We start from the raw sequence: 27,977 nt of genomic DNA on the forward strand, positions 1-27,977 counted from the left end.
CTGAAGTTGTCCCCCATCTGCCTGGGTCACCATCTGAGCAAATTCCTCATTTATTATTTCCATGCTATTGTTTTTATATTGAAATAATAAGATAAACAGACAAAAATCAAAACCTGGGGGAGCTGTTGGGATATTCTGCTGTGCACTGATACTCCACTGGGGTGGTTTTACCCTCCCCAGAGGTTACCACCACTGTCCTTGGGCTTCAGTACAGGGCTGCACCTACATCACTCTGATCGTTATGCCCTTACCGAATTCCTTACTTTTAAATTTTGTTACTGAAGTGCAGTTTTACTTAAATTCAGTTTCCTTATTTAAAGGAAGCTTTATCTCTCTAGTATAATTGCAAAAACATCCCATAAATAGAAGGCAGTCATAAAGACAAATACAGTCAAAGGACAGCAGTCACTGGCTTCTGCTTAGGTGCTGTTTCCTGCCTGCTCAGCTTTTTTGGTTACACAGAGAGAACAACAGTTCTTCTAGGGGAGTTGAAGGCAAAATTGTACCAAGCTAAAGCCTCCTCCTTGAATAGTGAAAATGATTGAAGGAGACTTCACAGGGGGCACCCTTTCTCTCAGCAGTGGTCCTGAAAGGTGTCTTAGTACCACTCAGAACTTCTCCTGTATCAATAGGGGCACATGCCTCATACTTTGGGAAATGAAGGGTTAATACTTGGGCTTTACTGTTATATCAGTTCAACAAATAAGCAGAGGATGCCAGTCAGTCCCCTTAGAAGTCCTGAAATATGAGGGAGTGATAGAAAAATTAGAAAATACAGATAAACAGCAATAAAAAGTTTTAAAAGATTGTCCATGATCCTATCAGCCAGAGATAATTTCTGTTAACATTTCCATTCATGGAGATGTAATAAGCATTTTACAAAGTAGAATCATATATGTGATTAGATGTGGGTTTAGGCCAGATGTGGTGTCCATTCTTCACAGCTGCCCGGCCAGTAGCCTTGGTTACACAGGCCCAGTAGCCTTCTCTGAGAGGGATGGCAGCATCCAGCCAGCACATGGTACCAGGAGATGAGCTAAAGTCGGATTGAAAAGTCTCACCACCAGATATACCCGGAAATATAATTTCCACAGGAGAAGGTGCTGCTGGGGGAATGTGGGCTCATTGATCTTCAGGAGCAGATTGGGAAGTGAGGCACCTTGGTGTCTCAGTAGGTGACACAGAATGCAGGGGAGCCAGAGGGACCTTGCTGCCTGACCTGCCGGCTGGGCGTTGAGGACTCTTGTTCTTGCTCTTTTCCATCCTGCTCTGACTCACCAGATGACTGGACAAATCGTCTGTCCCTCGGCTCTATGTGTATGACTTCATGAAATGAATTTCCGAGTCATGCTGCTACTAACTTTATAAAATCTACAAGACGGTGTCATCTCTGGCAGGTCTGAGGGCAGGTCAGACAGCCTGGAGGGGACAAAGTGGACCAGCTGGCTCTCGAGGTGCCTCTTGGTCTTATGATTCTGTGGGGCTTGGTGACACCAGGGGAGGTGGCTGAGGTCACCTTCAGGACACTTCACTTGTTCACTCAGGAAATGGTTGTTAAGAGTCTACTATGTTGCTGGGCCCACCCTCAGACAGTGAATGAAGTGGCAGAGTCCTGCCCCTGTGGAGCTTACATTGCAGTCACTTCCTGAGGTGTAACTGGTGACCCACACTGCCTCCAAGCTCTCCTGGTCTTGGTATTGAGTAAGAAAGCCCAAGAGTTCCTGGCCTCGAATCCCTCAGTGGCCTCTAACAAGGGTAAATGTCTTTTGGTTCCAAGCTTGCTCTCACCTCTGGGCCTTTGAACTTGCTTCGCCTTGGCCTGCACCTCTCTTTGCCAACGTTCCCCACTGCCCGCTCTCACCCAGGGTGTTCCTACTTCTCCCTAAGAATTCCCCACAGGTGTTCCTCAGACAAGCCTTCCCTGACCGCTGGCCGCAGGTCCAGGCCCAGCCCCCCAGCGGGTGCCCTTGTCCCTCTGTATTTCACGGCAGCTGCTTACTGACAGTTCCTCCCCCTCGACTTTGCTCCATCACGGCAGAGCCCTCTATTTTGTTGCTCAGCTTTTTATCTCTAGTATCTTGCACCGACTGGCACATAATACACACATAGTAGTGTTTGTTGAAAGAAAGGAGGGTGGAGGGCGGGGATGATGGTACGGGTGTGCTGTGTATTGTATCAGTTTTCCTGAAAAGTCACGTGCTACGCTTAGAAGTCCCCTCGTGAACCAAAGCCTGAGAAACTATACTGATTTGCCACTTGCCATACTGAACCCAAATATGAGTATTTTCAATAGATGAAATCAATGTGAAATTCATCCTATATGTTTTCTAAAACCATTGATCCCACACCACAAAAACTAACAAACCAACCAGGGAGATGAAGAGACTGCAGGAGGAGATGAGGTTGAATCAGTCTATTATTATTCATTAATTCATTCAACTAAATGGTGTGATTTATTGGGCACTAAGGACACATAGGCAAACAAAACAAGCAAAGTCCCTGCATTCATTGTCTGTTTTTATTCCTATGGGGGAGATATTAAGTTTTTATCCATTGCACCACTGACCTCCCTGCAATATTAAGTTTTAAAAAAGTGAACAGGGACTTCCCTGGTGGTGCAGTGGTTAATAAGAATCCGCCTGCCAGTGCAGGGGACACCGGTTCGAGCCCTGGTCCGGGAAGCTCCCACATGCCGCTGAACAAATAAGCCCGTGCGCCACAACTACTGAGCCTGCGCTCTAGAGCCTGTGAGCCACAACTACTGAGCCCATGTGCTGCAACGACTGAAGCCCGCGCGCCTAGAGCCCATGCTCTGCAACAAGAGAAGACACCGCAATGAGAAGCCCGTGCACCGCAATGAAGAGTAGCCCCTGCTCGCTGCAACTAGAGAAAGCCCGCGCGCAGCAATGAAGACCCAACGCAGCCAAAAATAAATAGAAAAAAAAAAATGAAAAAAAAGAAGTGAACAGCTGAATGAGAACATCTTATTACAGTGCCAGTGCGTGTATCTCCCTATTGAAATGAGATAGCCGTGACTGGAGGCGGAGAGGGTACCAGTAGATAAGAGAGTGGTCGGGATGTCTCCGGGGAAGTGACGTTGAGCTGAGACCTTGGAGGGTGGGCAGGAGTTCAGTGGGTGGGCCCAGGGATGTGTGCACAGCTGCATGTGTCCTAATCTGTTTCACCAACTGGAGGGGACTGCATAATCCTCCTGGGTAAGGAGCTGGCACGTTTCAGGAAAGAAATGTTAGGATGCTAAACCTTCTTGCGGTAGTTAGCCCAGCATAGGCAAGGGACTCAAGATAACCCACCAACTGGGGGGCCACAGGAGTTCATATAATCTTTCAAAGGACAGATGCATCTCCGGGGGCCAGTTCTGCCTCGTGACTGAACCTGTCCTGAGCCTCACTAAGCTGAAATTCATTGTTTCCTCCTGCAGCATCCTGCAGCTTGTTGGCTGGAGCTGTTTGTGGCAGTTACTACATTCTACCCTGCAATTATAGTTATTTGCATCCTCCAGTTGGCCTCCCTAGTGAATTTTCACCTCCTCGAGGGCGGGGACTGGATCTTATGCACTCCCTTCCCCCACAGACACACACTCTTGGCTTGTACCTAATAGATGCTCGGTGCATATTTGTTGGCATTTATTAAACGGAATAACTAAAATTTGTGGCTAATGCTTTGGAAACGTACCTATTTTAAAGAGAGTTTGATTTGGGGGATGGGAATGATCATTTTGGCGCATGGAACTCTTGCGGGAGACACACCTGGATGGTTCTAGTGGAGACCATTGAATGCCTCAAGGCTTTGCGGGGGGAGGTGGGGGTGCCAGGATAAGAAAAGAAAACTGTGGGGAGCACAAAAAAGGGCTGGGGGCCAATGAGGAATAACTGGCTGTTTTGCTGTTTTGATCTTGATGGTGGTAAAAAGCCATTGAAAATCATCTTGCATTGCTTCGTCCAACACTGTGCCACGCTTGTCTGTGTTTGCTCTGAGATTGTGCCGCCTGATTGGCTAGCTGGTTGATTTGGGGTTTGATTGGGGTTTCATGTCTTCTTGTGCTCTCTTTGTCATTTCTTTTTTTAAGGGGGTTTATTTTCTATATATACAGAATGTATGGTCCAGAATAATCTAGATATACACAGCTACAATGTATTTTTGTTATAATTAGTATTTTTGAAGTTGAATCAGTGTTCAATCTGGAATTCATGTCAAATGGAAACTTAGTATCGCTACTGAAAATATAAAACCAGTATCACTTGCCACAGGAGGTCATTATAAGAGTAAATATGATCAAGATAATCCACATTATGAAATTTTAAAGATCAAAATATATAACTAAATCTAATGTACTGTCTTATTAAGTATTTCATAGATATCATCTCATGATTTCGTATAGGAGCTGAAGTAGCATAAACATTGTTATTCTTGTTTTCACAGAGGAAAAATCTGAGATTTTGAGAAATTAAGTGGCTCCCAGAGTCAGGAGGTGTTTTAATTTGAATTAGTGTTTAGTTTTTTGTTTTGTTTGCAAATGAGATATTGGAGCTGAAAGGTAGACTAGAGGTGGGCCTGGAGATGATTAACTTTTAAAATGGATACTAAAGTATTGTTTAACTGTTTACTTTTGTAACTAAAAATAAAATCTAATGAAACATGGGAAAACAAAGCAAAAAAGCAAGAGTAGAAAAGAGCTCTGTACTAGGAGGGGTGAGGTAGAGCATCCACTGTTGTCAGGGGAGCCAGCTGACCCTTGGCCTGCTGGGCCACCACGTGGATGTCCTTGGCAGTGACATTGCCTCAGTTCAGGATGAGGAATGGTGGTCCAGGAAGAAAAGGGAAGGAACCAGGTGCTTTGCTTCCCTCTTGGCTGTTACTTATTAACTGAACTCCAGTCCATTTTCTTTGTCCCCTTGGACTGGTGGCAAAGTCTGATGGAGGCCTGAGGGGATAGTTCTGTGGGGCCTTTTCAGGGTCAGAAAACTCACATGCAGGCAGCTTTGTTTACATCAGCAAATCCAGCTGCATCGTGCAAGCACTTGACCGGCCAGTGACTCCTAACACAAAACAGATGCCTGGGCTGTGCAGAGGGAGCGTGCAGGGCTCCTCAACTGGTAGGACTTTGTCTTGATGAATTGGGAAAAGGACAGGAGACGGGTGGCACTGGGTGTGCCAGGAGTCGACAATAGCAGCGACCGAATAGACCTGGCTTTCTGCTGGCTTGAGCCACGTGGGCTCCGTGGGCTCCGGAAGGAGATGCTCAGCAGGGGCTGTGAAGGCCAAACCGCATTCCTGCCTGAGAAGGCCACATCGCTGTGTGTGCTGGACTGTGGAGGTTTGAACTGCCTGTGACCAGGATGTGGGAAGGGATGGGGTCCCCTAGGCCAGAGGAGGGGAAGTGGGATCAGAACCAGGATTCCATTTGGTGCTCAGTTCTTCAGTTCTAAAAGCTACTCTTCTACTTTTCTATCCACATAGCATTGTTCAGTGTCATCCGCATGGTAGATTGTGCAATAAATCTCTCCTAATGAATAAATGATTACCTGATTAGGTTAATCATTACGTTAAATGTTTTTCAGGTAATGCTTACCAACTAGAAATATTAATAAATAATGGAAAACCAAATCCTCCTGAAAGGACCAGGCACACACACTAGATCCAGCGTACCCCGGGAGGCCCCCGTGTCTTCTGCCCACTCATTTGAACAAAGGACCTTGCATTCCATATCATGTTCTACTCTGTCTACTGATACTCGTTTAGTAGATTTGCCAGTTTGAATACTCCAATACAGTTCTCCCTTGAGGAAAAAGGTGAAATCGAGGCAATAACAATTATTTAAGATATTAAGAACTATGATTTTAAAACACAATACCTATATATATGCATTGGAGAGAGAGGCTACAGATTACACACACACACACACACATACATACATACATACATACATACATACACACACAGAGACCCCAAAGTGTGACCATAGCCATTATTAGGTGGCAAGGTTACAGGTGATTTTTGTTTTCTTTTCCATAGTTCCCCAATTTTTTTACAAGTAGCATGTATTATTTGTATAGAGACATTTTTATTTTAAAAATTCATTAAAGATACTATATATACCTCTTGCTGCAATCTAGAGGTTAACACCCTGAGTTACTGGTAAAAGTACCTCACTAAAGTATAAAATTTGAAAATTTCTCAGTAGGGAGCAATAACTGACCTTAAGATTCAAAATGGTACCCATGACAGAGGTAATAGCTAAGGAATGAGGCTTCCAGTATCTTAGCATAGAAACGAAAAATGTTTTCTTCTGTGACCACTTTTCTTCATCTGATGCTCACTTCTTTGTGTCTTCTGTCAACAGACTCTCAGTTTAGTAAAGTAAATCTACATTTGCATCCCAGCTCCACAATTTGCTAACAATGGGACCTCGGCCAAGCCATTTATAATCTTTGTGCCTCCGTCTGTTGGTTTGCAAACTAATAGGCTTATAATGAGGATTAGATGAAATAATGCATGTAAGCGCATGATAGCACAAGCAGTAAAGGCCGGTTATTATCATTATCCCATTGGCTGGTCCAAACCATCTTTTCTAACTATTTTGCAGAGAATATTTTTCTGATTTAGCTGGGCTCTGTAATCTCAAGCATGTACTCAGAACTGTGACCTTCCAGAATGGCCCCAGGAACACCAAAAAAGAAAAAAAAAAAAAAAAAAAAAAAAGGAAAGCTCAAAACATAGTTCCTACTTACCTGCTGGCAATAGGCTTTTTTCCCCACAGAGCCTCGAAGTCTTTGGTTGAGCAGCAAACTTCACTCATTAAGGAAGTGCCTGAGAGCTTGGCTGTGGCCCCAGTGCCTGCTCACCTCAGTTAAGTGAGTGCTTCTTTAAGCTGTTCCTTTTGGTTTTTCTGACTCAGTATCTTAGGTCATTCTGAGACAGCCACTGCTCCCCATCTTCCCCACTTCTACCTGTTGTCCTGGACATTTGTCATCCTTTTTGACTGCCCAGCATCTAAAGCCCCGTCCTGTATTTGAGGGATACCCACCCCCAGACACACACACAGGTCTTGGTCTGGCTGGACCCTTCTTGCAGTGTGATTCAGGCCTACCACACCTTCCCAGTGATTCTGTGGGCAACCCCAGCTTCTCCAAATTCTCTTTCTGTTTATTATCAGTCAAAGTCATTTTTGGTTGCTTACAATTAAGGAACTTAGCCAGCTCTTGCTTGTCCTATGTTGACATAAATTCTTCAGCTGTTAGTTCCCCAAACTCTCTGAGCTTCCCATGTCATATTAGTTATTACATTCTCCTGGTTATGACATTTTATTGGAATCACCTGCTTATTCTTTCCTAGACTTAGCTCCCTGAAGACAAGAACTAAAGCCATGTAGATCACTGCAGTAGCTCTATCATGGAACACAGTGCCTGGCACATAGTAGGCCCTCCACAAATGCCAAATGAATAAACAAACAACCACCCAGGAGGGGACCAGAACAACCACAGTAGTTCCACTTGGAGAACCAGTTAACTTGCCAACTTTCTGATAACCTGGCACCATTCCTAGCCTGTTTCCAGGAGAAACCAGATTTCCTTTAGGGTTTGGCAAGGAAGAGGATATTCCAGCAGCATCCTGAGTGGGAGGGTGAGATGTTGGCTGCATCCTACAGTGGGTGAGTAATCCCCCAGGCAGCGCTTAGCTTTCAACCCTGGCTTATAACGCGGTCATCTCCTGAAGCTCCCAGCTTAAAATGGAAAGTGGCGTTACTCATGGTGAAGAGCAGACAATAAAAAAACATTGAGGTGGGGCCTGACACAATGGAGTGAGTATTCCCTGATGATGGATGAGAGATCTCTGCTCCGAGGGCTCACGGACCCGACAGACAGCTCAGTCATGGCAGGGCTTTTGAAGTACACCTCCAAATTAGCTCATCACCCAGCACCTCACTCTTTGGGATGTTGGAAGACATTGCGTTTCTTAGCCTACACCAGGCATGGCGAGAGGAAATGCCCCTGAATCAATATCAGAAGGTGATAGAGAGCAGTGGTTATGAATTGAGGCTTTGACGCCCAACAGAGCTGGGCCTGAATCCTAGCTCTTCTAGTTGCTAGCTCTGTGACCCCAAGTGAATTTCTTAACCTCTCTGATTTTTACATCCCTCATCTGTAAAATGGGTTAAATGGTAGTACCTACTACAAGGTCATGAGAAAAGTAAATCAGACAGTCTGTATAAAACCCTTATCACAGTGCCTGGCTTGTAACCAACACTCAGTAGGTGATGGCTGCTGGCGTTGAGAATGTTGTTCTTTTACCATCTTCCTCCAGCAGCTCCGTTACTTCCCCATCCTTTATGTTTTTATTCTCTTTTCATCTCACTCGACCTCCATACCCTTGCTCCTTCAGGAGTCCTCCTTTACCTCTCACACCCTTCTGAGCTGAGGCCACTGCCCAGCCTCCCTCCGTGGTCACTCCTCTCCATTTCTAGCTCGTCTTTCTCTCACTTTCTCAGTGTCTGTCAGCTTGTGTGCCAAGATCCAGTGTCTGACCTGTTATGGTCTCCTCCCCACTTCAGAATCCATGACCTGGCACACGGTGAAGCAAAAGGCACTGGAATAAATCAATCTGACTTTAGTGACACCTCGTGGGCAGATTGGGCCTAAGGTCATAAAATGGTCAGGGCTCAACACCCGTTTCCAGTGCCCCAGCATGATGAACCTGTACTCACAGAAAGCAGAGTGGATCAAAGTCCAGTCTTATCACAGCTGGGCATGGAACAGCAGTGGTGATGATTACAAATGCAATATTTTTCTTAGGAAAGACCATACCACCAGCTTTTCTAATAGTAGGCTTCTTCAGCGAGTTCATAAATTAGATTCAGATATTTTTAAGGAGTACACTCTTGGCCTAAGCAGGTTACATTCATTACTATTGAGAGATAAACAATGATGTACATGTGCCGAGACTCTTAGCATTGTACTAGGTAGTTCTATACCAATGATCTGGGGAGTCAGCAAACATCAGTTCCTTCAGGGTTAAGAAAACCTCCCACCTTTGATCTCCGATGACTAGATTAACCACAGGCTATCATCCCAGGACGTGTCCTAATCATTCATTTATTCAACACGGTTAATGAATAGTCTTTTATGTGCTGGGCACATTTCTGGATGTCACGGCAGATAGGGTAAAAGAGTAGGATGCAAGCCCCGCCCTCCAGGAACTTACGCCCAGCATGGGAGGTAAATACACACCAATTGGGAGGAGAAAGTGACGAATGCTACAAATGAGCTATCATGTTTTAATGAGAGTTCCCAGGAGGCATAAATCACACGAATGACAGAGATATTAGGAAGGAGATATATATATATTCTTTTTCAGATTCTTTTCCATTATAGGTTATTACAGGATATTGTATATAGTTCCCTGTGCTGTACAGTAGGACCTTGCTGTTTGTGTGTTTTCTGTATAGTAGTGTGTATCTGTTAATCCCAAACTCCTAATTTATCCCTCCCTCCCCGACCCCCCGCCTTTCCCCCTTTGATAACCATAGGTTTGTTTTCTATGTCTGTGTCTTGGAAACAGTACACTTTGAATTAAGGATGGCTCATATATAATGAGTTCATGGGGAAGGGGTAAGGCTGGAAAGGTAATTTATAGCCAGATCTTATAATCCACTTCCTGCTCAACATCTCTACTTGGATGTCCAATAATTATCTTAAACTTAAGATGGTCTAGACAGAGCTGTTAGTTCTCCCCACCCAATCCCCCAGCTTTTTTTTCTCAGGTAGTTAAAAATCTTCCTAAGTGTCCCTAAAAAGGAGCAGTCATTGTTTCTCTGTCCTTCACCTAGCCCCATTCAGTTCATCAGCAAGCTCTATCTCCAAAACATATCCTCAGTCCAGCCTCTTCTGTCTTCTCCACTATGTTCCAATCCACCATCATTTCTTACCTGCTTCCTTGTTTCATTTCTTGCCCTCATATAGCAGCTTGCTTAAGTCAGATCATATCCCCTTGCTTGCTGAAAACCTCCTAGCATCGGCTTCCCGTTGCTCTATCCATGGGAAGACCGTGTCCTCCAGGCTCATGATGAGGCCCCAGCCTCTTCCCAGCCTCACCCTCTCCTCTCCTCCCTTGCTTGTCCTGCTCCATTCACAGGACTGGCTTTTCTTGTCTTCCTTGAGCTCACCAAGCATGGACCTGCCATAGCATCTTTGCAGTTACTGATCCCTCTGTCTGAAACACTGTTCCCTCAGCCTGAAGTTCTCCTCTTGCCTTAGACCTTTGCTTGTCCACCTTCTCATGGCTCGTATCTCAGCTTGGATGTCACCTCTGCAGATCACCCCTGACCATCCTAACTAAAGTAGCCCCTTCTCAGTTTTTCTCTACCTCAGAACTCCATTTTTTCCTTTATAGCACTTATCCAAAATGTTCTCCAGTATTTATTTTTCTCTTTTATCACCATCACTTCTACTAACTTGTAAGCTCCATAAGACTTTGTTTTATTTACCACTGTCTCTTTAGTCCTTAGCACAGTCCCAAGCACGTGCTCAGTAGTCATTTACAAATGCAGATGCCTACGCCAGACACCCAGAAATTCTGATTCATTTGTCTGGGTTGGGGCCAGGCAAAAGAGGAGTTAATTTGAGTTTTTTTACTGTATGCATAGTTTTAACTGTGTTATACCTAGTACAGTTCCCAGGTGGTTCTGATTTTTAGACAGAGTTAAGAACCCCTGACCTAGAGAATGGAAATCCCTGTAGCATCTTGCTACTCAAAATGGGGTCCTTGGATCAGTATCACCCAGGTACTTGTTAGAAATGCAGATTGTCAGGCTTTACCCCAGCCTTAGAGAATCAGAATCTGCAGTTTAACAAGATGCCCCAGCTGACTTGTATGCATATTAAATTTGAGAAGCACCCACCTAGCAGAAATACATAATTCCTGAGGAGTAAGTGCTTTGAATTTGGGAGGTCGAATTTGCTCTATCTGCAGGACAGTGAGGTGGGTGTATCCCTCAGACAGTTGGAAATGTGGTTCTGAGGTCATGGAAAGCGAACCCAAAAGGAAGTAAGCATCCTCACTAAGATGCTTTTTGAGGGTCAGAGTGTGGGGTGTGGTGAGGTCATGAGTGGAGAGAAGAGAAGACGAAAGCATTGGTGGACCGTGGGGACAGCCCTAGTATGGGTGGGAGAGAAGGGGAGCCGAGATGAGAAAGTGGGGAAAGAAAGAGACGGGTGGAGAATGATGGCGCAAGTCAGGGCAGGAGGTGAGGTCAGGAATGGGGTGACCCAAAGCATCAGATTCTGCAGAAAAGTCAAGAGACATAGAGACCAAGAAGTGGCCATGAGTTCTTTCCCCACAGATGGATGGATGGAGGAACCAAGTGAGGGGAGGAGAGGCTTGAGTCAATGGTGAGTGGTTGGAAGCAGTGAGTCCACACCACCCGCCCAGGAAGGACTGTGGTCACACCAAGAGAATTGTGCCTTGAAGGAGCAGGAATGGAGAGAAGCTTTTCTCAAATGAGAAACCTGGGAATGTTTGTCAAGAAGAAACATTCAGGGAAAGGGATTGAATAGATTGGAGATTAAAAGATTAAAAAAACGATTAAAGATTAAAAGAGAATTTAATTGATGAGACTGGGTCCCGGAGTGGGTAGGAGAGAATCACATTAGACTTGTATGCTTGTTAACACATAGACTGACCTAGACGGGTACAAAATAAACATCCAGCTGCCTTCAAGGAAGGAAACTGGGTGACTAGGGAGGCAGGGTAGCTTTCTTTTTTATTTAAGAAAAACAAACAAACAAAAATAATTTAAAAAACACCTGTGTGTGCTCTACCCAGATTTAACAAATGTTAACATTTTCTGAAATTTACTTTAGTTTTTTTTTTTGTATATGAAGGAAATAATTGCAGGAGACTGTAGTTACTAGTTCAAAAATAAAAGATAATTTTTGATACCCACTGGAAAAAGAAAGAAACCATTAGAGAGAACGTTGAAGTTCCTCGTTTCCCTTTTTCTGAATATTTTTGTCCTCCCTCCTCTGAGGCAGCCACTATTATGGATTGTGTGTGTGTGTGTGTGTGTGCGTGTGTGAGAGAGAGAGAGAGTCTAATGCCCGTCAACGGTGCACTTTGTATAGTTCTATGATTTGCGTTTATTCACGCAACATTATATCTGAGATCTATCCATTTTGATACCTTTTATCTGTAATGTTTAACAACAAATATCATATAAGTAAATTCTAGAAATAAGTTCTGATCTTACAGGTAGCCTTTACTGTATTTGCATATATTCTCCAGGGGTGGCCATTTACGTTACTTTTAGTTTTCCACCGTTACCCAAATTCCTGCCATGAACACCCTTGCACATGGAGAGATGTACTTATAACCATCTACTCTTTTAAGCTTTCTAAATTTTTTTAACCACATGCATTTTTAAGTAGTGTTTCAAATAAGAAAAATTGATTTTCTTAAAAAATTTCTCACTGTGATCCAGAGGGCACCCAAATCAGAATTACATGGGCCTTTTGTTATAAAATGCAAATTCCTGGGTCCCACATCAGACCTACTGGATCCACATTATAATGAACCTCCCCAAGTGATTCTTAGGCGTCCTCTAGTTTGGGAAGCACCGAGTAGACACGTCGTTCCTCTGAGAGGAGATGGGGGTGGGGGAGGGCAGGGGCAGATAGATGGTGGAGGAAGGGTGTGCCTGGGGAGGGATGGAGAGTAGCATTGATCAACAGCTCCCCTGTGCCAGGCTATGTGCTAGGGCTTGACATTTAAAGTAGGAGGGAGAGGGGATCCATGGGGATTTATCAAGATGAAATGTGCAAAAGGTTCAAGAGGCCAGGAAATGTGAGTATGGCAGTTAAATACAGTCTGTGGAGTCCACTACTTACTTAGTGGCTGTGTGCCCTTGGGAAGTCACCTAACCTCTCTGAGCTTGAGCTGCTCCATCTGCAAAATGACAGTAGTAATACTACACACCTAAAAGGAGAAGATCAAATGACGTAAGGCACATAACCTGCTCAGAACTTGACACTTCTTACATGGCTAATAAATGATGACAGTGGTGGCAAGAAGGATGCTTACGACTGTGATTGTTCAATCCCCTTTATAGTCAATACATATATTTTATAGTTTGGCTCGTAACCTCATTATTTGAAACTCTTAACGGTGGTTGATAGTAGCTGGGTATTGCTTTAATATCTCATTATGGACAGAGAAATTAAATATATAGCCCTCCGTCACTCTGTTATTTTCATGGAAGGATATGATCAACACCTATAATCGGCTACAAGGTGCAGGTTCTAGAAATGTGTTACAGTGGAGAATGGGGAGTTCTTGTGTTGTTGGAGGTGAGGGCCTGAGTCGGAGGGGAAACATTTCAAACTGTAAGTATCGATACATCGCTCACACACACGCTCATTCCAGCATGCAGACACCCAAATTATCCCCCCAGGAGCTGAGTGTGTGTTAACAAGGGGAGGTGGTAACGCAGCCTCATCCACGCCTCCATCCCGTGAACCTTTCGGGCAGGGCCACTGGCCCAGAGAGGCGAGCGTCGGGGATCCCCCCTGTAGACCAAGGAACACATAGAGATAACACAGAGGTGCCCGCTGTCCTTCCTCCTGAGCCTCAGCCCGCTTCTTTCCTGTGCCCTGCTTCAGCCCAGAGGAGCGCGAATCTACCACCGCAGCCGAGGAGAGCGGGCGAGACCCCCGGCCTCCCGAGAGCTGTGTCACTTAACCTTTTTTTCTTTTAATTAATAGACTTTTTTTTTTTTTTTTTTTTTAGAGCAGTTTTAGGTTCACAGCAAAATTAAGAGGAAGGTGCAGAGATGTCCCGTGTGTCCCCTCCAGCACACAAGCAAGCCTCCTCCACTGTCAGCATCCCCACCGGACAGGTACATCTGTTACAATTGATTGACCTACCCTGACATGTTAGAGTCACCCCAAACCCACAGTCTGCATTAGACGTCGCTCTCGGTAGTGCGCACTCCGTGAGTTGGGACAAATATATAATGACATGTATCCACCATCGTGTGGACACACAACCCTTTTTCAGCCTCACTTTCCTGGGCTGTCATAGGGGTAATGGGTAGCATAGACCAAGGGAGTTCATAACGATGATAAGCGTGAAGGTTTAAGTGCCCAGTTCCAGGCTCTCTGCGCTACCTCGTCTAGTCCTTCCTGAACCCTATGACATAGGTATCATGAACACTCCCGTTTTACAGATGAAGAAACTAAAGCCCAGGGAGGTTAAGTCACTGCCCAAGGCCACAGAGCCAGGAAAGCATTGGTCTGTTATTCGAACCCAGACATTCTGACTTCAGGTGTTAGTGTTGGTGCTGTAACCTCCCTGGAAAGTCCTTAACAGTGTTTGACACGTAGTGAAAACATACTAATGTTGCCTCTTATTATTGTAAATATTTCTGAAGCAGAGCCACTTAAATGGTCAGGTTGCAATTCTTTTTCTTCAATATAAATTTATTTATTTATCTATTTATTTTTGGCTGTGTTGGGTCTTCGCTGCAGCGCGCGGGGCTTTCTCTAGTTGCGGCGAGCGGGGGCTACTCTTCGTTGTGGTGCGGTGGCTTCTCTTGTTGTGGAGCACGGGCTCTAGGCACATGGGCTTCAGTAGTTGCAGCACATGGGCTCGGTAGTTGTGGCTCACGGGTTCTAGAGCACAGGCTTAGGAGTTGTGGCGCATGGGCTTAGTTGCTCTGAGGCATGTGGGATCTTCCCGGACCAGGGCTCAAACCTGTGTCCCCTGCATTGGGAGGTGGATTCTTAACCACTGCGCCACCAGAGAAGTCCCTGCAGTTCTTTTCTAATGAGACATACAAAGCACTGAGATGTTCGGAAATTCCCTAGTGCCGTGCTGCCAAGGGGTTACAGAACTGGGATGAAAAGCCGTGGGTACTGGAGGCTCCAGGTTGCTCTGAAGAGAGTGCTAATTGATTTGTTAGCGGATGTTTACTGAGCACTTACCAGATAGGTTATCCCATTCCACACTACAACAACCCATTTTAGGAAATAGAGGTGCCCAGGGGCCCAGCCCTGCTCTCCCTACTCCTCTGAAGCTCCTTCCATGTTGCCCATTGTGCCCTACATCCCTTCTCCCCATCTCAGCCCGGGGATCAACATCTGCAGCCCGGGCACGTGTCAGAGCGCAGAAGCAGGCTGGGAGTGCCGGGGTCTGTCCCTAGGTGTGGGTACCTTGGCAGCCAGCACAGTCCCTCGTCATCACCCTGGTCACAGTACATGCCGGTCCGCGGGCAGGCAGCCTCGGCCTGGGCACACCTGCTCACTCCCTGTCCCTTCCACTTCCTTCTGCCGTGCATTTCCAGACAGAGTCAAAAATGGGTTCACATCAAGTGCGATTTGTCTTCTTTCAGTGTAATTTTCTATTTATAGACAGCCTTCTCTCGGGAGGCACTGTCCTCCTTCCTCTGTCTCGGTTTTTTTCTGGGTAGTTGGGGATAAACTCTTGGTGGTTGTTTTTGAGCCCTGTGGTCAGCAGTCCAGCTGGTCATTCATTCAGGATGTCTCCAGAAAGCCAGCGGTTACCCTTATTGGAGTCTTTGCTGATTTCTGTGGCCTCTGAGACCTCTATGGAACTGTGCCCATGTAGCTAGTGTGAAGTGTTAAAAAGAAATACCTGACCTGGGCCAGCAGGGTCCTCATCCACAGGCTTATCCTGGTGAGATGATGACGATGATAATTACAACATTATAACAGCAGCTGATACTCACAGGCACTCCTCTAAGTGCTAAAAGGGATTCCCTCATTCCTTCGAGGTATATGCTGCTCTGACCCCCTTTACACAGATGAGGAGATAAGCACACAGAAATGAAGGCCATGGCTGACCAGGGGATGCTTGGGATGCAGCCCTGCAGACCTCTCTGGCCCAGCCACCCCACCATCCCCCTCCAGCCCTGTGTTCTAGCCACACCAGCTTTGGTTTGGTCCCTTGGATACACTGTGTGATCTCCTGCCACGGGTCCTTTGCACATGCTTTCCCACGCAGGACCACCGTTCCCTCCACTCTACAGCGAATTTACCCTGAACCATCTTTCACATCTCAACTGCGACTTCTTCAAGGGTGTCCTACTCAACCTTCCCTGACCACATGTCCCATTAAAGCTCTGATGGTGCCGCCTGTCTCTCCTCGATGGTGCTGGTCAAAGTTTAAACTCTACTTTTATTTGTGCAATTTTCCGATTAATGTCTGGCTCTCCCCCCAGACCATAACTCCATGAGACGCTTGAAAGTGCTGCCTTGTACATAATTCTATCATTGCACCTACCGTGCTGGACTGAAATGATTTGTTTATTCATCTGTCTCATCCCTTGGTCTGTGAATTTCCTGAGGGCAGCGTTCAGGTCTTTTTCTAACACAGTGCTCGGCTCAATAAATATTTGGTGAGTTGAATTGAATGAACTGGGTCTAATTAAACAGTGTAACTTGGGAAAGGGCACCTGAAAGTTCAGAACTTTGGATGGAGCGAGCCCACAAAATACAGTCGTTCAGAATCACCCCTTGGAAATCTGGACCGATTTTAGAGAGAAGGTTAGCTTTTTTAAAAAGCCAAGTTCACTTATCATTTGGATAGCAGACTAGAAGGATCCATGACTTTCCTAAAGAAGCATCGTATTGTGGTTACAAATCTAAGAGAAGTGAGGACAAAAGGATGTCTGCCTCTCCGAGGTTCATCTGTAGTTTAGTAAAAGTCAGAGCATAAATAACTAGTGGAATCTCATTGGAAGTTGTGTTGGGATTTGGTGCCTTAAGCCCTCGGCCTTGCGTCATTTCCTTATCTCTCCTGGATGACCTTGCTGGCTCACTCCCCAGTGCTGTTATTGCTGTCTTTGACTCCGTAAACATTGTGGTCTGGTTACAAGGGAGCATTCCCCTCTTTGGGGCTGGTCCTTTCCGGGACCTGATGCCGCTCAGTCTGGCAAATGGGCCCCAGGTCTTCCTTGAAGGAGAAAGAGAAAAAGGGGTTCTCTTCTGCCCAGAGGATGAGTGGGGCAGGGGGCAAGTCACTGGTTAGAGGCTGGTGCTGACCCAGCAGGGTTCATGAAGAAAGTGCCAGGTAACTGTGGGCTCCCACATCCAAACGGGGCCCGGCCTCAGCTCTGGCCACCCTGGCTCCAAGGAAAACAGGCAGTTTTTCAGAAGAGCTGTTTCCTTTCATCCTGGCCCCTCCTTCCTGTCATAACAGATTATGAGCGTGTTCTTTGGAGGATTGAATAGCCCCTTTAAAGAAGTTAGAAGCCATTTCTGAGTTGAGAGGATTAACCTAGTTAAATTTAATAGTTGCAGCACATGATAGATTAACAGGTAATTGGAAAGAACTTTATTGAGGCTCCAGTAACCCATTATGACGCTCATAGATTTTCAGCTGTTTTGCAGTAAAAACACATGAGGGATTAAAGTGACACTATCCTCTTCTTGTCCCCCATTGTGAACACCCCTGGCACATAGTAGGTGCTTGGCAATATTTGTTAAAAGAATAGAGGAGGGCTTCCCTGGTGGCGCAGTGGTTGAGAATCCGCCTGCCAACGCAGGGGACACGGGTTCAAGCCCTGGTCTGGGAGGATCCCACATGCCGCGGAGCAACTAGGCCCGTGAGCCACAATTACTGAGCCTGCGCGTCTGGAGCCTGTGCTCCGCATCAAGAGAGGCCGCGATAGTGAGAGGCCCGCGCACCGCGATGAAGAGTGGCCCCCGCTTGCCGCAACTAGAGAAAGCCCTCGCACAGACACTAAGACCCGACACAGCCATAAATAAATAAATAAATAAATAAATAAACTTGAAAAAAAGCCACAAGCAAAAATTAAAAAAAAAAACTCAGGTATTTCTAGTGCATGGCAAGGGCTGAGAACCACTGCACAAGACTCAGATTGCGTAGCTCTGTGAAAATGTGTCATATTTAAAAAAAAAAAAAAAAAAAGAATAGAGGAAATATGAGGCTGACCTAATGTTCTGACAACTTTTCTGGAATGAGACAAAAACCCACAGTCTTAAACAGACTTTGCTCAAGTGCATTGGGTAATGACACATAAAACTGTTTGACGTTCTCCGTGGGTTTCTAGACCTAGTTCCCACTTATGCAAAATTATGAATTTATTCCCGACAGTTAACAAACGTACGGGGAATCCCAGTGGCTTAGCTCAGATCTAAGGAGGGTATTTTTTTTTTTTAAAAAGAGTCACCAAGGAATCATTCTTAAGAGGAGGCAGAGTCCTGTGTATCCTGAAAATGTAGCACAAATATTGAAAAAGAACATCTTGGGGTTTCAGTGGCTAAGGCAGAAGAAACTCAAAGATGTGTTGAAGCTAGAATTGGAGCCGCTTTCCAGACTGAAAATCAGACTTGTCCCGCCTTTGGCGGGCTGGGCCCAGGCTGGTGCAGTGGAGCCCAGGTCCAGAAGAGGGCGCTCTGAGCTAAGTGTGCCGACCGCAGCCGGGAAATCAGGGTCCTTGAAAGAGGCTGTTATGCTTCACCTTGTTTGTCCTGCCTGTTTTTGTGTTCTCTGTAGGACTGAGAGAGGGTTTTCTCTCCTCTGTGCCAAAGAATGATCTTCTGCAAATATAATTAAACTGATGATTTCACAGATTAAATACCAAATCCTAGGCGTTTAATTTTGTTTAAAAAAATGTTTAATAGCCTTCAACCTTTGGTCTCCCTGAAATCCGTGATCAAATTTCCCACATTGTGGCTCCTTTAACGTATTTCAGTGGGCCCTCGGGAATCAGTATCTTCTTCAGATATTGACTCTAGTCCTAGAAGATGGATGTTCAAACCAAGAAGAGTAGAGTGTTGTTTTCTCTGAAAGTTATTTGTATTTGTCCCATCTTTATCAGGTTAATGAACGCGTTACCTATGAATAAGTACCACCCTACTCGCAGCATCCTGATTAAAAAGAAAGCTGTGTAGTCATCAGATTGGGATACATTAAAGCCTTGTTTTCAATTGTAGAAGCTTCCTTGGAAATAAACCTTCTTCCCTGCATTGTTTTATACCCAGGCCCTGAGGAAGAAGCAGACAAATTGAACAAGTCCTTTGAGGGAGCCGCACACTGTGTGCGGACTCTGTGACCAGTGAGTCCAATATTAAGAGTTTGTCGTAGGGAGGGACTCACCCCAGGGCCCAGAGATCAAGGTATGAGGTTCACAGCCGCACTGTTCGCCGTAGCAAGAGCTTGGAAACCATGTTGCATGAGTAGTGAAATGATAAATTATACAGCCAAGCAAATCCCAGGCAGGTGGAAAAAAAAAAGAGAGAGAGCTGGATATACAATATATGAACCTAGATAAGTGGGGAAGAGAAAGCTCTAGAACAATATGTGTGGAATTATCCCATAACTGATTTTTAAAATTATATGTGTACGTGTAGACGCATAGATAGAAACCTGAAAAAATGATTACCTCTGGAGAGTGGGATGGAGTCGGTGAAAATACGTCACAGGTATTTTTCTAATATAAAGAGAAAACAGTAATACTTGTAAAGCCCTCTGAAAAGAGAGCCAGAATGCTGTGCTCTCAGCCTTTCCTTTCAGCCCCAAACTTGCTAAATGTCTTCCACCTAAAGGCTCCTTCCCACCGTCCCTGGAGCCCTCCTGCTCCCTCCTCACTATCAGCTTTCCCCACGGCCGAGCTTCCCCCCAAAATGTCACTGCCTCCACCCCCTCTCAGTCATCCCCAGCCCTCTGGAGTCCTCCTTCCACCAAAACTACCCTTGGAAAAGCTTGCCCATGAGGTTCTCCAAAACGGGGGTTGCAAACTGGTGACCCATGAGCCAGAGGTGGCCTGAGGCTGTGTGGCTTGCTGGAGCCGCACTTTGGTTGTAGTTGCTCTTAATCGATTCAACATGTACCAGTTGGGAGATTTCACCTGGACCCGGCGCTGTCTGCCTTCTCTTTAACCATCAGAAGATCGGACCCCATTGCACCCACTTTCAGGCTGAGGGGCAGCCTGACCCAGGGTCTCCACTGCTTCCTCTTATGGACTCTCCTGCCCCCATGGGCCATAGAGCTTTCAGTCCCATTCTAGACCATTCTCCTCTGTCTAGTTTCGACAGTTACGCTGGCTTCCAGGTCCTCCTCTTTAACGGCGCTTGCTCAGCGTCCTGTCCTGGCTTCTTGTCCGTTAGCCCCCCTTTGGCGTCCAGCATCCCTCAGGGGTCTGTCCCAGCTGTCCTCTCTCAACCATGTGCGTGCTCTCCTCCTCTCCCTGCGTGTCCTTGTCTGCCTCAGCGTCCACCTGTGTCTCCAAAATCCCAGACTGCCTCTGCCTTAATGAATGACAGTACAGTGGTTACAGAGTAACCCAAACTACAGACCTTGGTCATATCCCCTTTCCCTCGCTACCCACAGGCATCTCCTAATGATTTAATGACCTAAATATTCCTTACATGTTCGTTCCTTTCCTTCACTACCATCAGTGTCTTGGGTCGGGCCAGCAACATCTTGACTCCTATCCAAGGCGATTGCTTCTAATTTTTCTCTCCGTAGCTTATTCCTCTTACCTCACCCACAACACCTCCAGCCTTGTCCTCCCAAACCACAGATCTGATCATGCTGCATCCTCACTCACATACCCTCCGCTCATTCTTCACTGCCTGCAGGCCAAAGCCCAAACTTCTTAGCTTGGCATTCAAGGCCTTTTATGATCTGGTTCCCACCTTCATTCATTCAGGCAACAAACCAAGCACCAAACAACAAACCAAGCATGTCAGGCCTTGGAGATACTTTTATGAAAAAGGTAAATCATTGTCCCGGTCCTTATGGGACCACATTGTACCTGGGACTTCACAGACAATACACACACCCGCACACATGAATCAAAGGGCAAAGAAAGAAAAATTCAGTCTCAAGGAACCAAGGCAGAGAATAAAGGGTAAATCCAACTCTAGAATAGTCAGGCAAGACTCCTTGAGGAGGTAACATTTAAGCTGAGACCTGAAGGAAGAGAAGGTGCAGAGATCTGGGGGTAGCTCACCAGGCAAAGCCCCTCCTTCTCATGCCTGCCTCTCTTCACTCCCTTTTTTTTTTTTTTTTTTTCTGTTCTGTACTCCATGCCTGCTGAACCACCATCTGTACCTGTATACACTGTACTCTGGGGGTGCTTCTGCCCCAACTGTGAACATCTCAAAGGAAGGAACTTCCTTATTCATTTGGGTCCCTGGTGCTTTGTACATACTAGGCTCAATAATTGTGAGATGAAAAAGTGGATGGATCAATGGATGGGTGGGTGGATGCATGGATGGGTGGGTGGGTGGATGGAGGGATGGATGGGTAGGTAGGTGGATGGATGGGTGGATGGACAGATGGGTGGAAACACACATGCCTTGAGATGAGATGGGTGTAGTGTCTTTTGGGTATAGTTACATAACCAACAAAGCTGAGGCCTTGAGTTTGCTGGAGTTGCCTTGTGCTGGGGGAAGAGTCACTGAAAAGAATTCTCACTCAGTTTGGTTACTTGTCATTTTTCTATTTAACCATCCTTATTGTTGTGAAATGGGCAAGTATTTTTTTTTTTTACAAATATGAAACAATAACATTAAAATGTTTTCTTTAATAAACAGCTCTTGCTTCAATTCTAAGGGGAATTTTTAGATAGAAAAATGAGAGGCCATATACCCAGTGCTCCAGTCCCCGGCCTCTGCAGGCAGACCACTGTGTTCAAATACTGATCCACACACTTACCCGCAGTAGATCCTGGGAAACCTCACCAAGCCCCCAGTTCCTTTACCTATAAAACATAACTAATACTAGTCCCTACTTTCACAGTGTTGCTGAGAGCATTCAGTGACATGTGTAAGTGTTAGCACAACACCTGAAACAAAGGAAGGGCTCAGAAAATGGGAGGAGCCACAGTTAGAGGAGTGGTGTTTTCTCCGCCTGGCCCATCCACATGCCTCCAAAAGCTTCTCGAAGAATCCTAGGCAAACATGTCAAAGGACATGCACTTGGAGCTGTTTTTCTGGTTCTGGTGGAGAGTTGCCCAGACGGTCCTTGACTCCAGAAGGGACCCCTGGAAGTGGCCACAGACACAGCCACAAGCAGACTTAGGTTGGATTCCAACCACATCCTGCGCCCACTGCCCATACGGGCCTGGCTCACTGCCGAGCGAATCAGCTCACCAGTTTTTGTCACCAGTTTTGTCACACAACGTGACTGGAGCTGCTCTTCATTTGTCTGTGGCCTGGGCTTCCTCCCAAGACCTCACCTGTTAGGTAGCAGAAGAGCGGCATCAGTCTCATCCAGTACAAGGATCTAAAAGGTCCTGCTGGGTGATGCCCCAGCCCCTAGAGTGTCCCCCATCCTTGGCCACCCTCCCTGCTCCTCTCGGAAACATCGTCTAGCTGTAAGGGGAGCAGAGGTCACTCAGCCTCTCACTGGAAGAGTCGAGACCCTCACTCAGGGGCCTCTGGGGCCCAAGGTCTAGGTGTGGAGCCCTCTTCCTGCTCTGTTACTGCCCACCCGCAGCCTTCACGGCTCAAGTTGAGGCCCTGGTCTCTCTCGGCTTGGTCAGGGCCCAGGGCGGCTCCCTGGCTGACTAGCTCTTGCCGGCCAATGGGCCCCTCTGGGTCTCTGCCTCCCAGCCCAGGAGGTCTGCCCCTGGCCCTGCTACAGGTCACCACACAATGGCCTCTGGCCCTCATCTCAGCATCTGTATCACACAGGAACAGTAGGACATCTGGAGTACAGACTACGCCCACTTGCCACGGGCTCAGGCCTGTCCACCCTCTCAGTTCTCCAGGCCTCCCCATGTTGCAGGGCCAGGGTTACCCCCCAGCTCACTGGGATGTTGCCAGAGACACACCCACCGCCACCCCCTACACACACACACAGTCATATCATCTTCAAGGCTGACCCCCTGTGGCAGGTGGGCATCCCCTTACACAGTGGTAGAAGCGCCACAGTCTGTCTGCCAGGCCCAGCCCTTGCTGTGTTAAAAGGGAGCTCAAGCGATTTCTCAGATCTTCTCTCTACAAATCTTGGCAGTTGAGCCAACTGCCCTCTTTATGTGGCGTTCCCGTTTCCTTCCCTGGCTCCAGGGCTCCTGACCTAGCCTCCGGGAAGGGAGGTTCCAAATGGAACATGGATTAAAGGCAGCAGGATGGGTTGAGGGGGATCAAAATACATTGCTTCACTTTTGCAAGATATTCTCCCTCATCCAAGTCCTCTTCCAGGCCTGCCGTAGCTCATGGAGCCGGTGTCCTTCAAGGCACTTTTCTTTGCTCCGTTCTTAGTTATGTTCATTCAGCAACGTTATTGAGCACCTGTGACGTGCACGCACTGTGCTGGGAATCAAATCAGTGGCTGCCTCGCAAACATAATACAGATATTCTCATCTCCATGTGCAAAGACGCTCAACATCATTAGCCTTCAGGGACACGCGGATCAAAAGCACAATGAGATACCATTCACATCTGCTAGGACGGCTGTCATCAAAAGATGGACAATAACAAGTGTTGACAAGGATGTGGGAAAATTGGAGCCCCTGTACGTTGCTGGTGGGAATGTAAAATTGGTGAGCCACTTTGGAAGACAGTTTGACAGTTCCTCAAATGGTTATCCATAGGGTTACCATATGACCCAACAATCCCACTCCTAAGGATATACCCAAGATAAATGAGAACATATGTTCATACAAAAACGTATGTGCTAATGTTCAGAGTAGCATTGTTTATAATAGCCAAAAAGTGGAAATAACCCAGATGTCCATCAAATCGTGAATGAATGGATAAATTAAATGTGGTATATCCATACAGTGGAGTGTATTATTTGGCTATAAAAAGGAGTGAAGTACTGATAAAATGCTACAACATAGATGAACCTTGAAAACAATATGCTAGTGAAAGAAGCTGGTCACAAACACTGTGTATTATACAATTCATTTATATGAAATGTCCAGAATCGGCAAATCTATAGAAACAGAAAGTAGATTTGTGGTTGCCAGGGGCTGAGAGAGGAGGGACTGGGGAGTGATGGCTTAATGGGTGTGTGGGTTTTAGCACAATGAAAATGCCCTGAAATTAGATAGTGGCAGTATTTACACAACTCTGTCAATATAGTAAAATACATTGAATTGTACACTTTAAAGGGGTGAATTGTATGGTACGTAAATTATATCTCAATAAAACTGTTAAAAAATGTCCTCATCTCATTCTCTAACTGACTCTCCCTCTCCCAGTTTCTTAGCTCTCCCAGGGCGAGCATGAGTTCAACTTGCGGTTGTTTCAAGACTTTCTCCAACACACTTATTAGAGTCCAGTATTTGGTGGCTAGACTCCAATTTAATGATTTTTAAACCATCCTTTTCCATTAGAAGTGAAGCTTCAAGAGAACAGGGACTCTTGTTCATGCTTAACACTGGGCCTGGCAGATGGCAGGGTACCACAAAGATGTGTCGAATGAACAGATGCTTCACGGCGCTCACATCCTAAATGGATGCAGAAGCCCAGCAGTGGCTGTGATTCGTTCATTCCCTCAGCACATATTTACTGTGTCCTCTTGATGCATGGATGGAGTGAATGTATGAAGCAGACAGGTCTCTGCCCTGGGGGAACTCAGAGCAAAGGAAACCTGTACTGAGCAGGGGTTAGCACTTTGATCAAACATGAAAACAAATAATATTGAACCTTCAATAAAAGTTTACATAGATGGAAAGTGGAAATTTTGTTGAACTGGGGCTTTGTGGGAAGTTAGGCTGAGTTGAGACAGTCATGCAGAAAAGAAGAGAGATTCTGAAGGACAGAGGCTGAGTGAGAAGAAGCTTTGTCAGGAAAAAAAAAGAACATGGGCATTTTCCAATAGAATGATTTTGCCATTAGGAGACGTGTCCAAGTTGTGATTTTAATTTCTCGTTGAAGTGGGGAGCAATATTGAGAAAGGGGAAAGTGCCAAGTACCCTCCTTCGTTTCCAGTGTCGGGAAAGCTCTGAGAAGAGATGTGCAGGGAAAGAGTGACTCATGGCCCGGAGGGGAGGGAACAAGGGTGTTTCAAAGAGATGGGGAAGATTTCTTGAAAGCACAATTGCCTCCTTCACTGTGGAAAATCGTGGGAAGGACAGCCAAGAGGTCACGACAGCGGGCAAGCAGATATATGATGATACACAGCTGGGAAACCAAGAGGCCATCTTGTAGCTACACAGCCCACGGTGGGTGATGGAGGTCTTGGCATCAAAAATTAAAACAAGGAAAGTTGTCCAGTTGGTTTTTTCCACACATACTACCTCCTCATTCCACATCTCTTTTCCCCATGTGTTCATTTTGACACGCAGGGATTCTAGAAAGCCTTAAATGAGAAGGGGGTGTGAAACGGGGCTAGGAAGTGATTAAGATGTGAATAAGGCTCTTGAACAAGACAGGGTCAGGCCAAAGAGTTAGGACACTTGGAAAGATGGGAGGAGGCAAGGAAGATGTGGGAAGAATAAAGTTCAGGGTCAAGGATGATACTGCAAAATCTGGCACAAATCACCAACTGGAGTTTGGGAAAAAGGAGAGATGGGTCAGAGAAAGACCCGGGACTGAGGAGGCTTATGAGCTAGGCGAAGGAAGGGCAGAGCTGCAAGATCTTCTTAAATGGGTCACCTGACCTGGCAACCAGAGGATGACGCATCCCCAGAGTTCAGGGGGAGCTTGAGACTTGGAGTAAATCCAGGCATAGATGAGCCTGTGAAGATGAACAAGACAAGGTTTTCTTTTCTCTTGAAGTCAGTGCCTCTGTAGTGTTTTTGGTTTGCTTAGCTGGCTGCCCACCAGAAGGAACAAATGACAAAGATGGCCCATCTCCTTCAGAGGCAGTGTTGCCTGATGGTTAGGGACAGGGATTTGGGGCACAGGAGGTTGCCAGGGACACATCCAGGCTCTCCAGCTCCATAGCGCTGTGTCACTGACCATGACACAGCCTCTGCTGTGTTCTCCTCGCTAACAGCAGGGGTGAGAAGAAAGGGCTATTTGTTGGCTTGAAGTAAGGTAGCAGAGGCAAGGCTTTTAGCACATCACGGCACCTAGAGAACATTTCCCCAAGCCTCAGCTGCAGTTTTCTTTTGGTATTTTAGCATCTCTAATATTAGGATATGCACTGATTTCTTAGTGGTACCTAAAATGATGGCGTATCTTACAATTTATGGTGCCTTAGGTTTGATACAGAAGGAGCCATCCAGTAAGTGACAGTGGAGGTGTTTTGTGGCTGTTCTACCCGGGCTAGATTTGTGGCTGTGTCCACATCCTGGGTTTCCTTCTCTCTGGGCTGGTTGAGCCTTTTCCCTGGGGGACAGGAACCTGGGCCCTGGAGTTAGCCCTGCAGAAGGCAAGCCTTGTCTTGGCTACTACTGGACGTGAGACCGAAGCTAAACAGTGTCACCTCTCTGGACCTCAGTTTCCTCTGCTCTACAAGGGGGATAACAATATTACCTAACACTCATAGGGCTATTGTGAGGATAAGACGAGATAAGGGTGTATAAAGTGCTTTCTTAGCACAGTGCTGCACTGTATCAATGTTAGATGATGATACAAATAAATAATGTTACCTTATGTAACAAGATTACATCTTGTTAGAAGTATCGATATTGTTATTATTGTTCCTGAGTTACCTCAGGAGCCCCACCACAAGCATCCATCTCAGACTCTCAGTGGGAAGAGATCTCAGAACCCAAGTCAGGCCTCGTGCTCTGTGACTGTGGCTGGGGCTGTAGCCTCCCACTCTCACCTTGAACCCCTCCCCCTTCCCTGTTCTCCCCTCTGCCTCCCTCAGTACTCTGGACACATGACTTCAGGAACTGCTTTTCTTGGGAAGAGGGCTGGCTCGCTCCCCCTTGGAAAAGGCCACCCCAAACCCTGGCTGGGGTTTTCTCAAGCAATTAATGACCCAGGACCTCCCCCAACAAGGCTCTTCTCTGTCGCTTCATCTTCCCGTCTCCTCTTGTGCCCTTGCTCACTTCACCGAGCTATCTGCCTCTGTCCTTGCTGGCATCCCGTGCCCGAAATGTAAATGGCGTGTTTTTCTCCAAGCTTCTTACCTCTACCTAACGAGTCTTATGTATCAGAATCAATCAAGCTTTACATTTTTAACATTAGTAACTCACACAGCCAGAGCCTCCCCATGTCTTCAGATCCTCCCCCCTTGGTCTCGCCCATCCAGAGCTCTCCGTGGTCCTGAGAGCATCACACAGCCTTCCTCTTCAAGTGCCACAAATGAGCTTTTCCTCAGGGGACGCTGCAGAGCCTCACAGGTAGACAGACTTGGCTAATCCCTTTGTTTTTTTTTTAAAAAAAAACAACTGATTAATTAATTTTTGGCTGCCTTGGGTCTCTGTTGCTGTGCGCGGGCTTTCTCTAGTTGCGGCTAGCGGGGGCTACTCTTCAATGCAGCGTGCGGGCTTCTCATTGCGGTGGCTTCTCTTGTTGCGGAGCACGGGCTCTAGGTGCATGGGCTTCGGTAGTTGTGGCTCACGGGCCTAGTTGCTCCGCGGCATGTGGGATCTTCCCGGACCAGGGCTCGAACCCGTGTCCCCTGCATTGGCAGGCGGACTCTTAACCACTGCGCCACCAGGGAAGCCCGACTAATCCCTTTCTTGAGCCCTAATCTTTCTCATTATTTCGTGGGCACAGAAGACGGAGCTAATGCCTTTTTCCCCAGGTTGGCTCCCTGGCAAGCCTCTCTCTTTTGAGATGAGACACGCTCCCCCACCTCCGCCAACCCCTGCCTTGCAATCAGTCTGCCTTGTTCTGCCTTTTATAATTGGCCTGCCTTGCTGCGCCTTGGCTGGGGGGATTCCGTGTAACACAAGCCGCTCTAGTGCGGCATGGCATCTGATAAAAGTCTCAGGCTTTGTCAGTGAAACAGCCGCTGCCTCCCTGTCAAGGTCATTTTCAGGGGACTGGATCTGCCGCAGCATCGTGGGCCTGCCCCTCAGGGAAGCTTGGTGTTAGGAGGCTTCACTGCATTTGTCACAG

General features: G+C 46.5%; 1 protein-coding gene and 1 long non-coding RNA gene across 3 annotated transcripts in view; one reads left to right on the forward strand and one right to left on the reverse strand.

Moving 5' to 3' along the window:
• FGF1 (fibroblast growth factor 1) overlaps positions 1–27,977 on the reverse strand; it is a 102,964-nt gene that overhangs the window by 38,877 nt on the left and 36,110 nt on the right. The window contains exon 1 of one of the 2 annotated variants that reach the window (XM_068536088.1): positions 6,750–6,859. The exons of the other annotated variant lie outside the window; for it this stretch is intronic. Within the exon in view, the coding sequence (XP_068392189.1) occupies positions 6,750–6,817 (68 nt within the window). The 5' untranslated portion in view covers positions 6,818–6,859. Of the gene's footprint in view, positions 1–6,749; positions 6,860–27,977 lie in introns of those variants that run through there. 2 annotated transcript variants of the gene reach the window in all.
• Positions 1–27,977, forward strand: part of LOC137759634 (uncharacterized) — a 142,006-nt gene that overhangs the window by 27,319 nt on the left and 86,710 nt on the right. The window contains exon 2 of the long non-coding RNA XR_011073117.1: positions 13,798–13,906. This is a non-coding gene — a long non-coding RNA (uncharacterized lncRNA). The remainder of the gene's footprint in view (positions 1–13,797; positions 13,907–27,977) is intronic.

The sequence above is a fragment of the Eschrichtius robustus genome, chromosome 2, assembly GCF_028021215.1.
Source record: "Eschrichtius robustus isolate mEscRob2 chromosome 2, mEscRob2.pri, whole genome shotgun sequence".
Classification (NCBI taxonomy): domain Eukaryota; kingdom Metazoa; phylum Chordata; class Mammalia; order Artiodactyla; family Eschrichtiidae; genus Eschrichtius; species Eschrichtius robustus.